The 15,275-nt window shown below is 42.0% G+C and overlaps 1 protein-coding gene across 2 annotated transcripts in view; it reads left to right on the top strand.

Annotated features, from left to right (window-relative positions):
* pxylp1 (2-phosphoxylose phosphatase 1) overlaps nucleotides 1–14,384 on the top strand; it is a 28,498-nt gene extending 14,114 nt beyond the window's left edge. Inside the window, exons 1-5 of one of the 2 annotated variants that reach the window (XM_085380382.1) lie at nucleotides 1,508–1,607; nucleotides 3,572–3,760; nucleotides 5,176–5,302; nucleotides 12,304–12,443; nucleotides 12,554–14,384. In XM_085380382.1, coding sequence (XP_085236508.1) covers nucleotides 1,562–1,607; nucleotides 3,572–3,760; nucleotides 5,176–5,302; nucleotides 12,304–12,443; nucleotides 12,554–13,581 — 1,530 coding nt within the window. In that variant the 5' untranslated portion in view covers nucleotides 1,508–1,561 and the 3' untranslated portion in view covers nucleotides 13,582–14,384. Of the gene's footprint in view, nucleotides 1–1,507; nucleotides 1,608–3,571; nucleotides 3,761–5,175; nucleotides 5,303–12,303; nucleotides 12,444–12,553 lie in introns of those variants that run through there. The other variant, XM_085380381.1, reaches the window with a different exon arrangement.
* Nucleotides 14,385–15,275: the final 891 nt, after the last annotated feature.

Below are 15,275 nucleotides of genomic sequence, written 5' to 3'. Positions count from 1 at the left end.
ATGCATAGCCTAATTTTTTTTCTGGTAAATCTTTTAACCATACAGATTCATTTAGAGCTTTTGAACTGTGACGGTCATGCAAATCATCAGTGTGGTTCAGTTGCTAGGACATGGCAGCTGTGCATGGCATGATAATGGCATAACCTAAGTACAAAACTAAGCTGATTAGGTTGTTGGTATTGATGTTTAATATAGATGCTGTAGACATGGACATGCATTTTGTCCTGCAGCCCTGAACTCTTTCTAGGACTTAGATGACAGAGCTGGATGTAAGAGATCAAATGAGGTATCCTGATGATTTTGATAATTGGCCTTGGGGTCTTGCATCCCCAAGGCCAGCTAAACCAGACCGTAGGTGGAGTAGAAACCCAACACTCATATTTGCATTTAACGATGATTTAGCATTTCCATGTTTTCTGTTTGTTTTCTCCAGATGGTTCAGTTTCCACTAACATTTATATAATAATTCTAACCAAAGAGCTGCTTTGCCACCCTAATGACAAAATAAATCCGACCAGATACCGGGTATTAAAAGACTCAGATCTATATCGGGGGCAATCAGGAGCTTATGGGTGCTTTTGCTGTAACACTGACCATTAGTGATTAATGAAATGCGAACCACGAGGATGTTAATCTGTTTCGTCCCTGTGGATTGTTTGTAAAGCCCCATAGCGCTGCCTCCTCCAGCTGTGAATGATTTCATTCTTGATGAGCTTTTCTGTCACGAGTTGTTCCATTCACGTTCACTAGACATAAGGTGAGGATGCAACAAGTCCTGGCTGCCTCCAGCTGCTCATTATGTCTGTACTATGAGTCAATATTTGCTCCATCTTTTCCACTGGGCTTTGGTTACAGCAGTGCTGACAGTACAGTGTGCTCTCAAATTGGGTACTATAAGTGGGCACCCACCTTCTTGATTTGAGGCCAAGCCACATTCTCTGAGTATCTTTATACTTCCATAATCACAGCGGTGCTCTACTTGACACAGATGTGTTTGTGTGCGTTTCTGAGGCAGAGCCGCCTGTTTGCCTTGAGGTAAAAATCAGGCTGCGTGTTTATAATGATGGCCTCACACATACTCAGAGGTGGGAGAATTAACAGGGCAGACTGTTTAGCTTTGAGTTTGTGAGTCAGGATGCGTGTATGTTTGCATGCTGTCACCTTTGCTGAAAACACTCAGGTAGCCCTCTTCTCAGGTCTGACGGAGGTGGAAGGATACTTGGAAGGCATGTTAATCGAGCCACATTTAGCATGTCTGCATGAATTTGTTGTGTCCCGTGTGCGTAATGCTCTGTTTGCCGTTTCTGTGTATGCACGTGACAGTGTCGGGCAGGGAGTAACAAAAGCCCCATTGTGGAGGCAACTGTGACTGAACTGGCCTCCAAACGTTTGGTTTTTCCAGGCAGACTGTGTGTGTGTGTGTGTGTGTGTGTTGCTGGGAGGTGGTGGTGGTGGGGGGTAGCAGTGTATGGGGGCACAGTGAGTGGAGGAGGACAAGTTATGGTAATGAATGAGCTCCAGTGTGTGCAGTCAGACCTCGAGCTACTGAACGGTCGTCAAAATGCTCTCCACTCGTGTCGCTGAGCTTGTCGTTTTTCTCATTTGTGGTGAGTTTATGTCCAAATTCAAAACTTTTCATGAAGACTTTCATTTTTTATTTACCAAGACAAAGACATCAGGCTTTGTCTTGGTAAATAACTGTTCTTAGATGTTCTTGCTTGTTCTATGTTCTAAAAGTCTACCAGCTTTTCTAGTATTTGTGTACTACAATTCTTAGACGAGGATTATCATGACAAACCTGTTAAGAAGCATTGACAAACACCTGTGACAGGTTGTGCTTTACGTACATCAGCTGCACAGATTGTGTGTGATAATATTGTTGTGCTGCTGAGGGAGATGTGAGATATGGCTCCATTCAGCTACTTTTACTAAAAGCAGAGCTGTTTGTCTCACTTTTTAAATATTTATTGAGTGAACTATTGTGTTTTCCTTTTGATAATATTTACTTCTAAACCTAACTGAGTGGAAAACTCATAATGCACATGCACCAAAGTAAAACAGAAAAAAAGGGATTTAAAAGATACTGATGTTGCGAGTCAGTTTGTTCTAAAACCAAGGATCCTAAAAGCAAAAGCTCATGCGCTTTAAAAACAGCAGCCAAAGCTCACATTTGAATAGCTGGAAGCAGCAACAGTCTGGGTCTTTCCAATTGATAAATGCCTTTAAAGGATTATTTAAATCGGGTTAAGGTAATAGGCAAGATTTAATTTTGCACATATGCACAATGGTTACATTGATGGGCCATGAGGATATTTAATGTCCTTTCAGAGCGGGACATTAGAAAGTATGGAGTCTTTCACAGACAGCTCACAATGCATGTGACAGTTAAACAAATGGAAAACACGATCCTTGGAGCAAAACTGCAAGGCAGTTCATTTGTGTAGTACATTTCAATAAAGTGGAAATTCAGAGGGCTTTCTCAGGGTTTAAAGGCATTATGGTAAAATATAAAGCAGGCATAAGGCAATCTGAAGTTACTGTATAAAAAAGGTGTAAATACTAGTGTGAAGTACAAACAGAAGTAAATATTTGAGCAAACTGTACGGTCTTGATGAGCCCCGCTGGAGACACGGCGCTGTGTAACATTATTTACACTCTGTTGTTGTTTTCAGTCATTTCACTCTGAGAAATGAAAACTCATTAGGTCTTTTATGATGAGGCAGACAGTGGGCCTCTCTTTTTCTTCTCTGCAGCAGGATGTAATGTTTACACAGTTGACTTGCCAGCCTGGATTGTGTGTGTGTGTGTGTGTGTGTGTGTGTGTGTGTGTGTGTGTGGGTTCAGCCTCTTTTTCTTCAGGGTTGGATCCATTTAAATGATCCTTCCAGTTCCCACTGCCGCTCCACTCTCTTTGGACCATTTCTCCTCGGGTTCACAGGTCAGCCAGTGCCTAGGCAACACTGTGGTGGCAGTGAGGGGGTTTTAGGATACAGAGCTGTTGACATGGAGATGAACTGAGATGGAAATGGTTTTCTCAGATGTCTGTGTCTTGCTACTCCATTATTTTGTGGTTTTACTTTTCTCCTCTATTTACCATTAGATGAAAACCTTTTGAAACTCGTGCTGCCAGGTTTTAGACTCCATCTTATTATTATTACTATTATAAGAAGGTACCATGATGGCACCATGTTCAGCACTATATATTTCCCTGTCAGCTGGCAGGACCAGGTTACTGTTGTGAGCATAATTGATATCATAAAGTTGGCTTTACAACATCCTGCAGGGACCCACGTAAGCTACTGCCAAAAATAGAATCCAGTTTTATGGAAAACACTTTAAATGTTGTACACAGATTAATGAAATAGTAAAGTCCCATGTTGATCCCTGGGCAGAAGACAAAACAGTACTATTTAGAGTTCTAAGCCAGTGAAGCTGCTCACTATGATGCTTTAGATTGATGTTTTTCAGTTTTCCTAATTCTTTCATTTCTCTTTCTACCTTTACTTTTAACTTAAAAAACACATATATACTGTATTTCTACCTGTTCTCATGCCACTTTGTTTCTCCACAGTGAACCTGATCCCCACCACACCGATAGTGGAGGAGCGCCCTTTCCATGCTGCGGATGGAGGTATCGGGGTGGCTGTGGGGAAGAGCAGAAAGCGAGTGTTCCCACAGCCTCACACCCAGGAGCCCAACCCCATATTTGAGGCTTATGGGTACTGCAACATTCCCAACCGCACTGAACAGGCCTGGGAGGGTGAGACCTGCACAGTGACACAAAATCTGATTTAAGCAAAATCTGAAAAAAACCTTAATGCTGTGTGTGATTGTGAGTTTGGTTATGTGAGAGACATATTGTTGAGGCCGGCTCTCTCTTTGCACGAGTCAGAAGCAGATTTGATGGACAGCACAAAAAATGCTTAATTTAGTAATAATGTCAGCTTTAGTGTGTCAGGGCACGAGGGATGTGTTAATTTTGGAGACGTCACTTCTCCTGGACTGCATCATCTGTAATGCTGCAGCTCCATCTCACTACAGTACAGCTCTGTTTCTAGCCTGAGGCAATTATACAAATATTCTGCACTGCTTGAGATGAGTTACACAAGCAACCACTAATTCACTGCATGGTAGTTTCTCTCACCGGAGGAAAATAAATCACGTTCATCATTTAGATTTATTAGACCACCTGTCATAAGAACAAGAAATAATAAATAGTCATATATTTTTTTAGACAGTTTCAGACACTGGACAATAAATCACTAAATACTGATTTTCCTGTTTGGCTATGCAAGTAAATAAGTGTCATTTTGCATCTTAATCAAAAATTAATGTTCTTTTTTATATTTTTCTTTTTTCCACACATACTTGTGGATCAACCATTACGGAAACATAAAAAGTATTTTTGCTACTTATACTTGTGTTGATTTATAGCATCTGTGGCATAAAGCTAGATTTGACAGACACTGTGCATCCAAAGTTATTGACATGCGCAGTGGTGTTTTTTTTGTTTTAAGGTGGTGAAATGTTCCCAAGGACACACACTCATTTCCCTGCATCTCCTATCTTCTGATTTGACTTTTAAATAACTCACTTACACTCACAGTCATACACTCACAGACAGTGCTCCAATTTCTTTGATGTGTCTCATGTTGCTGCCAACTCCAGCCTTAGTTGATGCCCCGAGCAGAGCACTTTTGCTTCAAATTGTCTCAAATCTTGTGATATTTTTTGTATAGTGCACTATATGCTAACTATCTCTGCCTTCCATTTGGTACTAGGTTAAAACAGTGAATTTATGAGAACTTTAAAACTGAAAATATTTCTCCCTTGTGTGTCAGAATGAGTACATGTTGGACTATGTAACAAAAACAACAGTGATAGTTGGGGAAACAGCTCTGTGGAGATTGCCAGAAACTCTACGGGAGATAATTCGATGTACTTGTCGCTAAGAGTCACACTTTGTAAAGTGATTGAATTGTTGATAGAAAGAAATGAACATACCTGCTCTAATTTCTTATCATCATATTCCTGCTACATCCTAATCTAACCACAGTCTTGATGCTTGGATAAGTAATCTGATATCTGCTAACAAAAGGGAGAATAATGGTGAATAATGGTGCCTTTTTCCACCGCATGCATTGGAAAATTGCTGAAGATGGTCTCCTCTGACAGGTCACAGTCCTGCTGACTACAAGCTGCTGTCTGTCCATGTGATGATTCGCCATGGTGATCGCTATCCGCTTTATTCCATTCCCAGGACCAAGCGACCCGCCATTGACTGCACCCTGTCCACTAGCAGGTACACTCACGTTTCCCATTAGATGAACAAATACAACCTGCAGCATTTTTTATTAATCACATTCTTATTCTAACATGATGCTACAATAAACCTCAAGAAATGTTTTCTGGACTGATCTAAAAGTGTAGCGGAAGCTGATTAGTGTGGTGTTTTACTCTTTTAACAGAAGGGCAAGAGCATGAGTGGCATAACTAAAGTGTTACAGTGGTTTCTACAGTGTGAAAATGAAGGCTTTGTGCCCACTGTTTTAATTAAACCAGATTGGAGAATAGTGCTTCCTTAGCAGTAATCTCCCAGCTATGAACTCTGGCCCCCTTTGTCTAATGGTTGGCAGGAAGACCTGATGGGAAGTGGGTGAGAGTGAGACACCAATTACTGAACCAGGCTTTGATATCCTCCTACAAAAACTGCTGGCTAGATAACAGCTGTCAGAAAATGAGCTCAATGAGAAAGCAGCTTTAGATTTTTTTTTTGTGTGATGTTCAAGAGCCTCACAGCAATTAATTTGCATCACAGTTGGTAAATCAGGACCTGTATAAGCATTAAACATATGAATACCCCAGACAGTCGCTTGGTTTTCCAGCGATTGCAGGCGGCAGGACAGAAACTCCCTATAGAAATGCGTGGAAGCACACACACACACACACACACACACACACACACACACACACACACACACACACACACACACACACACGCAGAAATTAATATTGTTATCTTCCTTTATTCATTATGCTCCATTCTCCAGACTTTACAGTGCGTCTGCTCTTCCCGGCTCTGCAGCTCAGTCAAGAGGGGGCTAGACAAGGCTTCCTGATAGGAAGTTATTAAAAGCCAGCTTGCCCCTGTGCTTGAGCTTCAGAAGAGGTCTGCTTCTGTGTGGTTGTGTTCACTTCAGTTATTGCAAATGCACGTTGCTATGGCAGTTTTTCTTGTTATTCGGTCAGATGGGTTTTGTGCACTCACACTCTGTGGGATTTTGGACCATATGGTCAATAAATTCTCTGTGACCGGTCGTGTGTTTGGGCTGTGTACCTGGCTTCAGATTCAGTCACTTCTTAACTTAATTCTGCACCAAGCTTTAAAGCAGCAACATCAGCTCTGCACATCTGGACAGTGCAGGCCACATGCCAATCTCTCAGGCTGAAACAAAGGGTTGCATTTCAGATTAGTTAGTTGCAGCTGATATGCAATGAACATTTGATTATTAAATATAAAGCGTCGCTCTGGTTTAGGCGGTTTATGATCAAGTACCTGCAGGAATAGAATAGAATAGAATAGAATAGAATAGAATGCCTTTATTGTGACTATACGGTTGTACAATGAGATACAGAATAACAGCGTTCCCATCAGGCGGAGTGGCAATTTGTTTTTAGTGCTTATTACTGAATATTGACTTTCAAAGATTTTTGTTTTGTCTTTAATAAAGTAGTTCTCTACTTGGATTGTATTTTTACCACATAAATTCATTCACAAAGATATGTAGATCCACATATATGAGCCAATGTTTGTTATTTGATTATATATTTGTGTCTAAAGTGAAATTTAAAATGAGTAAAGAAGAGATGGAGGAAACACCTTCCACCAGGTTATTGGAGTTTGTTCTTCAGAGGCAGGACTTCCCTGTTGGCAACTCTACAAAATCAACAACCAGCTGATCTAAGCAGAGTCGGGCAGAGCATAAACAGTAATCCATGACTAGTTGTGACAGAAAAGTAAAAATATATTTAAAAAGCACTGTCACATCATCTTAGTAATATGGCCATGCCCATAGCAAAGCTAGCATATAGCAGCAGATTTTGGATTTGATGCGTTGTCTTGTTGTTTGGTGTTGAACTGCCTTCACTGTGGAAGAATTTAGTGTTATTTGTATTCAAGACTCAACTTGCTAAATATCTCAAGTTGCACCACTACCCTAACTTCCGTTCATTGTTAGTCCAACCGTCTGCAGTGGTACAGTACACAGTGACCATGGTGCTACATATGACATATAACAGACAGTCAACACAGGACTACATAAAGTGCAATGTTCAAAAATTGCAAAAAAACCCCCAAAGATGGTGCAACACCAGACAGAACAGAGCGATACAGACACAAGACAGTGCAGTCACAACAGTGTAATTAGAAATGTGCAAAAGACTGCGTATTGTGTAAAAAGTCTCAATACTCAGTCTTGTACTATAATACTACTACCAACACAGAAGTGTCCCATTATCTTCGTGTTTATCGGTCTGAGAGCATCCCCACTCTTCTTGTTTTGCTGCTGACCAACTGGTCCTGACTAATCCTGACTCTTCCCGTCTCATTACATCACGTCACATTCTCCCTGCTGGCTGCAGTGCTGTGCGTTTTGCTGTTTTGAGGCCCTCTGTATCATTCAGATACACCCCTCTGAGTGGATCTCTCTTGATTTTTCTCCACCTCCACCGTCTTGGATTGCAGATGGTTAGTCCTTCTGATCTTGTGAGCTGCTGTGAGCTGCACGACCACTCTAAGCAGGAGGACGACTGGTTCTTTGCTACGGAATCATCAAAGCTACTTTGCAAATACATATTCACAGAGGAGCAACTAAAAAGCAGAAAAAGCTTCATGCACACATGTATACATACCAGCAGACTGAGATAGAAGCTCTTTAAATGTAAAGTTATGTACAGAGAAGCCTGCACAAAACTGCCTGGTTCTTATCTTCGCCCAGTGTGATATAGCAGCCAGTGACAACACTTTACAGGCCCAGGAACAACTTCTTATGGATGCAGTGCTTCTCTCTTATGTTCATAATTCCACGGTGCCGCTCAGGCTGCCCAGGAACACCACAAAATATGATAAAGTCCAGCATGTGAAACCTGATAAGCTGAGAATGGACAGGTTTCCTAACCATGCTGAGTTTGCTGATAACAACCCTTTGATTGAGAGTGGGCATTATTTAAAAGGTCTAGACACTAAAATGCTACAATAATATGAGTTTCATTTATGCAGGATTAGTTTGTGGGGAAATAGCTCGTTCTGTGCAAAGTTCAGCATTATAAGGGGCATTTTAATGCTTATATATATTTAGCTGAACCATCAACTTGCTCTTCTGTCGCCACACATTTTGCATCTCCCCGTTAATATTCTGTGTAAACACTCACCTCTTTTCATTTTTGGCTGTAACTAAATGACCATCATGACAGTGTGTTTCATTTTTGATGGCCATGTTTTCAGTGTCAGTCCTCAGTCTATTTAGTCCCAACTGAAATATCTCATCTGTTAAAGATTTATGAATAAATACTCCATCCATCCATTTGCTTATCCTTTTCAGGGTCGCGGGGTGCGCTGGAGCCTATCCCAGCTGTCTTAGGGCCAGAGGCGGGGTACAGGTTGCCAGTCTGTCGCAGGGCTAACACGTAGACACAGAAAACCATTCGCACTCATAGTCACGCTAACATTTTCTCACGTTTACAACATGGTTTAAATTAAAACCACGTTGTAAACATGACATTTTTATGGCTGAATTTTGGCATTTTTAACCTAAGAGGTCATGGGGATGATCCACTTGTGAAGCAAACTTCAGCTTTGTTTCAAGGGGGCTTGGACACTTCCTTGTTGGCTTCGGTCCCAAACATTGCTGCTTGCTTGGTCACCACTTCAAAATTCTTTTCAGGTGTAGATCTCAGAAAGATTCATAACCTAGCTGAAATGCATTTGTCTTGCTTTGGTGAGTCTGTTGTATGTCTTGGTTTATTCTGGTAATAACATAGGTAGTTCTGTTTTTATTTAGACCAGCATGTAATTACAGGGATCTCAACTAGCATATGCCCTGGGCAGGATCCTTACAGAGAGCTCAGCAGTGTGTGTCCTTGTGTGTGTGCGCCTCTGTGTGTGTACCCTGGCACCAGCTTGTCGACCCACTGTCTCCGTCTGTGGTTAACTGAGCTCTTTCATCGGGGAACATCTCTTCTCTTCTTCTTCTGCTTTTTCTTCTTCTACCAATGCAGTCTTTGTCCAGGTTTTTGTCTCCCTGAACCAGTCATCCGATTTGCTTTCATCCCAGCTTTGACCACACCATCTCATTCCCTTTTTTATTTACCCCACCCCCTCCACTCATGCTACCTCTTCTTTCCTCATCTCTCCATCCCTTCCTCCCGCCACACTAATCTTTCCCCCCATCCCATTCAGTGATAATAATCCCTGCTTAATGTAATTGGGCTGTGTAATCTTTGGTTAGCAACAATCAGCCTAATAGACAGCCTGGCTGGCTCTTTGTCTGCACTAGTGTCCCCATCCGCTGACATCCAGTCTCCCAGTGTAGCCAATTAAAATGTGAATTGTCTCAAACTCCCTAAAGCAAAGTCATCAGTTGATGGCACCGAACTGGAGCACTTGTGGGCACTGAATAGCACATATTCAGTGTCGTTTAAGGGAGTATTAACTTGTGATAATGCAGAGAAAGGTTTGGTTAAATGGTGACAACAGCTGCTGATGCAGCATGATAGGAAAAGGCAATAATGATTAAAAAACTAAGAGTTTAGTGCTGTGAAGCCTTTGTTTTGGCATAAAAAGCACAAACTACCCATTGTCATCATGCAATTGTCCTTTGTAATGTAGCTGCTAGCTGTAGAGCTGCGTCACAACAATCACAGGCATGATTTAAGGGTAATGACGGCTCTGTGTGCGTGTTGTTTTTTTGTTTTTTTCTAAAACGGCTCATTCCCGAACCAGTATGTAATCACTATGGAAACTGTGTATGTGCGCATGACCCGTTTTAATCTGAGTGAGCTGAACTGCAGCGCCCTCAGATTTGTTATATTGAACTGTAATCTTCAATCATCTCTAATCTACTACAACTTGGATTGCTCCTCTCGCTGCCCTCATCCCTACGTGTTTGTGCGTGCTTGTATGCGTGCTCGAGTGGGTGTTAGGCTTTGTGCGTGTGTACATGTGTGCATTTCTCCCAAGGCAACAAATTCTTTCATCTTTTTATATCTCCATTTCCCGTATTGCCTCCCACACATATTGAACAGTGCTGCTGCTGCAGAGCAGTGTTGTGCTGGAGAGACACCTGGTGGTGAATGTGGGGAGTGGCACCACATGCTGCGACTGATGATTATTTTCATTACAGGTTATCTTATCAGCTTTGTTAAGATTTCTAAGATGGCAAATGACAATTTCATAATTTTTTCATACCCCAGTGTGATGTTATAAGATTATGTAAATTGTATAATACAAAAACATCCTCACATTTTGGAAGCGCGCTGTACATTTTATTTATTTATTTATTTTTTAAATATAATGCAAACATAATACTGGCAAGGCAGTGAGAAGGGCCTGGTTTGAATCCACCATCCTTTCTGTGTGGAGTTTGCATTTGTTCCCCGTTTCTGAGTGGGCTCTCTCCGGGTACTCTAGGTTCCTAACATGCAGTTAGTGGGGTTAGGTGTGAATGTGAGTGTGAATGGTTGTCTGTCTCTCTGTTGGCCCTGTGTGGGAGTCTGTCCATGGTGTGGATCTGACTTGAATAAGTGTAAGAGGATGGATAATACTAGCAGGCTTCATAAAAATTACTGCAAAGCCTCAATACATAGACTTAAGTGATGCATTGGCTTGCTGTTTTAGCTTTACTGCACACCAAGAAGGTCCATGGTCTGAATTCACTGGCCCTCTGGGACCATCTGTGTGGAGTCTGCATGTTCTCCTTATGGCAGCTTTGGTTCTCTCCGGTCCACAGGGAGACTCCCACAGTCCAAAGACGCGTTAGGTTAACTGGTGACTCTAAATTAGCCGTAGATGTGTGTTGGTCCTGTGGTAGACTGGCAACCTGTCCAGAGTGTACTTAACTTTTTGTCCCATGACACCTGAGGGAGACCCTGTGACTGTGAATTTGATAAGGAGAACAATGATGGATGTTTCAGCTTTACGAGTGTTTCATGTTTTGAGGGGGGAAAAGCATTATTATATTAATACCTTTCTTTAGTTATTGTATTATTCCTACTAATTTATTAACCTTGAGGATTTTATAAACAATTCATTATGTAAGTCAGATTTTCCATTAAGATTTAAAAGGGAGTATTTGTATTAGTTTTTATGCATTTAAAATCTTTTTGAGTGGACAACAAACATAAGCAGGATTAAAATGAGCAAGCATCATGTTAGCAAAAAGGTTAGACACTCAGGGGTCACACAGCTGCCTGCCAATGGTTAAAGCTGAAATATGAACAGGAAGTTCTGTTGAAAGGTTAGAAGCAGTTTAGAGAGTTAATGTTTGCCTTTGCAATGCTGCGTTATATGGTGTAATGACATGAGCTAAAGGTTATTCCATGTGTGGATCTACTGGATGACTTTTTTTTTTTTAAAGCAGCTTTAGTAAGAAAACGCTGAGTAAATGTTTAAGATTGAGCACAGTTTAATTAATCTGTCCTCACAAATATTGCTGTACACATTTGCTTGGTAAGTGGAAGGTTGTTGGTTCAGTTCCAGCTGGAGACACAAATCCCCTGTGGGGCTGTGTCAGGAAGGGCATCCAAACATGCAGCACTGCCCACTGTGGCGACCCCTTGTGGCAGCAGCCGAAAGTACCTATAAACAGAACTATTTGAAACAATTAATCGCATTCAAATACTCTGTTTGTCACCCTTTACTGAACTTGATTCGGGTATTGTGTAGAGTTGCTGAGACTGAAGCTCTGCTTGGTTATTTAGATGTTACATTGAAGTCACTTATGATTGAAAATATTATGATTAGTTTGAAATATTGTAATTGGACTTTTTAAGTCATTTTAAATGATTTAAACTCATTTATCATCATTTGTCAACTGTGACACTTCTGATCAATTTAACGATGTCTTTAAGATCAAAAAGCTGATCTCCGTTCAGAAACAAAGAGCAGCTTTTAAACTGTCACGTATTTCAGCTGTGTGGGGAAACCACATCCACCTGAGCAGCAACGGAGGCTTAAGTCTGTGTTATGTGAACATGAGACCATGGATTACATCTTTAACTCCTCTTGTCTTTTCTACTAACCCTCAGGAAACCCTCCCACCCCCTGCTGGACCCCTTCATCCATCACATGGGCCTGGGGGGTCGCGGCCACTGGGAGTCACCTCTGGGCTCGGTTCCTCGTCTGCCCAGCCACAGTGCCTGTGAGATGGGAGAACTCACGCAGACAGGTGACAAGAGCAGTTGAACCGAACTCTTACAGACATTGTTATGTGTTGAGTACTCACATAATTTATTCTACATCATTCATGCCACGTTTCATTTTCCCATCGTTGTCCAGGTGTGGTGCAGCACCTTCGCAATGGGCAGCTCCTCCACCACGCCTACAAACAACACAGTCTCTTCCCTTCTGATTGGGCGCCCCGTCAGATCTGGGTGGAGACCACAGGGAAGAGTCGCACTCTTCAGAGCGGGCTGGCCTTCCTCTACGGTTTCCTTCCGGACTTTGATTGGACGAAGCTGACCGTGCGTCACCAGTGGAGCACGCTGTTCTGCAGCTCGGCCTGCGACTGCCCTGCCAGGAACAGGTACCTGGAGGAGGAGCAGAGGAGGCAGTATCAGCTCAGAGCGGCCGATACTGAACTGGAGAGAACTTACATGGATATGGCACGAACTTTGGGTCTTCCCACTCGGCAGCTCCGAGCTGCAAACCCCATAGACTCCCTGCTGTGCCACCTGTGCCATGGCCTTTCGTTCCCATGTGTTCCCATAGGGGATAGTGGCGCCGGCGGATGCCTGACTATGGAACAGTTTGCCGTGATCCGACGGCAGCAGCTGGACGATGAGGTGGACCGGAGGAGAGCGGGGCTGTACCACAAATACGCCATCCTGGCGATGTATCCCTACCTCAACCGAACCGCCGCCAAGATGGAGCGGATCGCTAAGAGCATCGAGGCTGGTCGTGAGCCTCGTTCCGGGGGCGAGGAGGTCTTCACTCTCTCTTCAGCCCATGATGTCACAGTGGCTCCATTGCTAAGTGCCCTGGGTCTCGAAGAAGCCCGGTTCCCAAGGTTTGCAGCAAGAATTGTCTTTGAACTGTGGAAAAGTCCCTCGATGATACAAGGCCAAGTAAAAAAGAGAGGTGGAAAAGGTGAGAAGTCAAAGGCCAAATACGGCGAAACATTCATCCGGGTGCTGTACAACGGCGAGGACGTGACATTTCACACCTCCTTCTGTCGCCCACACGACCGCCACGTCAGCCAGCCTCTCTGCCCTCTGAAAAATTTCCTGTCTTTTGTTAGGAGAGACATGTTCAGCGTTGTCAATGCCACCTCCTACAAGGAGGCCTGCTACAGGCGCCCTGGTTGACAGACTGAGAGGAGGGCGACTGAGTAAAGCTTGATGGCAGATGGTTGTACTTTCATTTAGAATGTTTTTGAAGACGGTGTACTCTTACTCTGCTCGTAGTGTCTCCACATTTTATAACATAGTCCTTTTACATTTCTGAGCATGAAGTGTGACACAATCACACACAACATGACCTTCACTTTATAACCTTTCTACAAGCGTACGATCATTTTATAAAGATCTGTTCTCGACTCTATCTGTACAACACAAACAATTCAAGGGAAGTTGAACAGCACTCAGCCACTTTATTCCAACATTCCATGACAACTTGAAACTGCAACATTTCATTATTTCCAAATGCCTGTAAGAAAGAGGAATATTGAAGCTGGAAATACTATGATGGGAATATTTTGTGTATAATAATGTATTTCAGTCAAAACTTTGGGCCAGTTTGAGCTGTAGAACTCAAGATGACCAAGTTTTGTTTTAACATTTAATCTTTGCAGCAGGCTTTGTTTTTAGCAGTAACATTCTCACACGTTGCCGTGTGTCTTTTTATTCTTGGCTTCATTCAAATTGTTTGCGATACTCTAATAGTGACAGTTTGGTGCTATTAGTAATCACGCCCCTCTTCTCATTTTGGTCTTTCTACTGAGTCTAATAAACGTTTTTCCGAACAGACGTACGTTACTGTAAAACAGTAAAATAAATGCCGTCATGTTTTAATGCTCTGTTCTTAGTGTTTTGTTTTTTTTTTCAGCTATGACCCATTTGGTTTGGATTTTAAATACTGAATAAACAAATAAAAGCTGTTTCTAATCTTACTTTGTCTTACTGGTGATTTTTTGTAAAGCGATGATATAAAATCATTGCATCTAAAATGTACCCAGTTATATTAAAAGTCGTTAAAAACATTTCTGCAAGAATATCAACAGATGTCGTTTCATACACCTGTTTTGTCACCCTTGTAAAAATGTCTTGCTTTAGGTGTTAGCTGATCCTTCTACCACCATCTTCCATTTCAACTCACTCTTTTTAAAAAAAAAAAATACTGTCTCTGATTTTGACTAAGCCATTTCAACACCCTGGATTTCCACTTCTCGGCCCATTACTTGGTGGATTTTCTGTTGTTTAGGATCATTATTCTGTTGAAATGGCTCCCTCAGGTCCAACTTTCTGACTGATAACTTGAATTATCTTCAAGCATATGCTTCAAGCTGCCAAATGTGTCCTGTGTTAATGAAGCCAAACGGCTCTTTGTTTCATCTGTGAGAGTAGATCCTCCCAAAAGGCAAATTGTTGCTTTAAAGTCTTTATGGAGCATGAATGTGTGTGGATGGCACACAGTTCACAAGGCTCAAACCTCTTTCTTTCTACACGTTTAGATAAAGACAGTTCCAGGAGTTTCCCTTTGATTCTGGGATGGACAGTCTGTATTAGATCTTCTAAAATTGCTTGTCAGACATGAACATCTACAAACATTAGATAATGCTTTGGATCTTGGCACGATTATGCCCCACACTGACAGTGAAGAGACAACAGTCGCTATATTTGACATTCACCAGGTCACAAGTTGCCCATCTAGGGTTGGGATTGGGTTTTATTTTGGCTTAATCTTCAACCACTTACAGAGTTTCCTATTTGTAACTCCCACATGAAAAGGCTTTTGACAAAATAAACTAACAATAAAGGCAAAATAAATGTATGAATGTATT

The sequence above is a fragment of the Rhamphochromis longiceps genome, linkage group LG14 (assembly GCF_057381845.1).
Source record: "Rhamphochromis longiceps isolate RC_006_pf linkage group LG14, R_longiceps_female_GT1.1, whole genome shotgun sequence".
Classification (NCBI taxonomy): Eukaryota; Metazoa; Chordata; class Actinopteri; order Cichliformes; family Cichlidae; genus Rhamphochromis; species Rhamphochromis longiceps.
The sequence above is the reverse complement of the archived record's forward strand: the minus strand, read 5'-3'. Positions and strand labels throughout refer to the sequence as shown.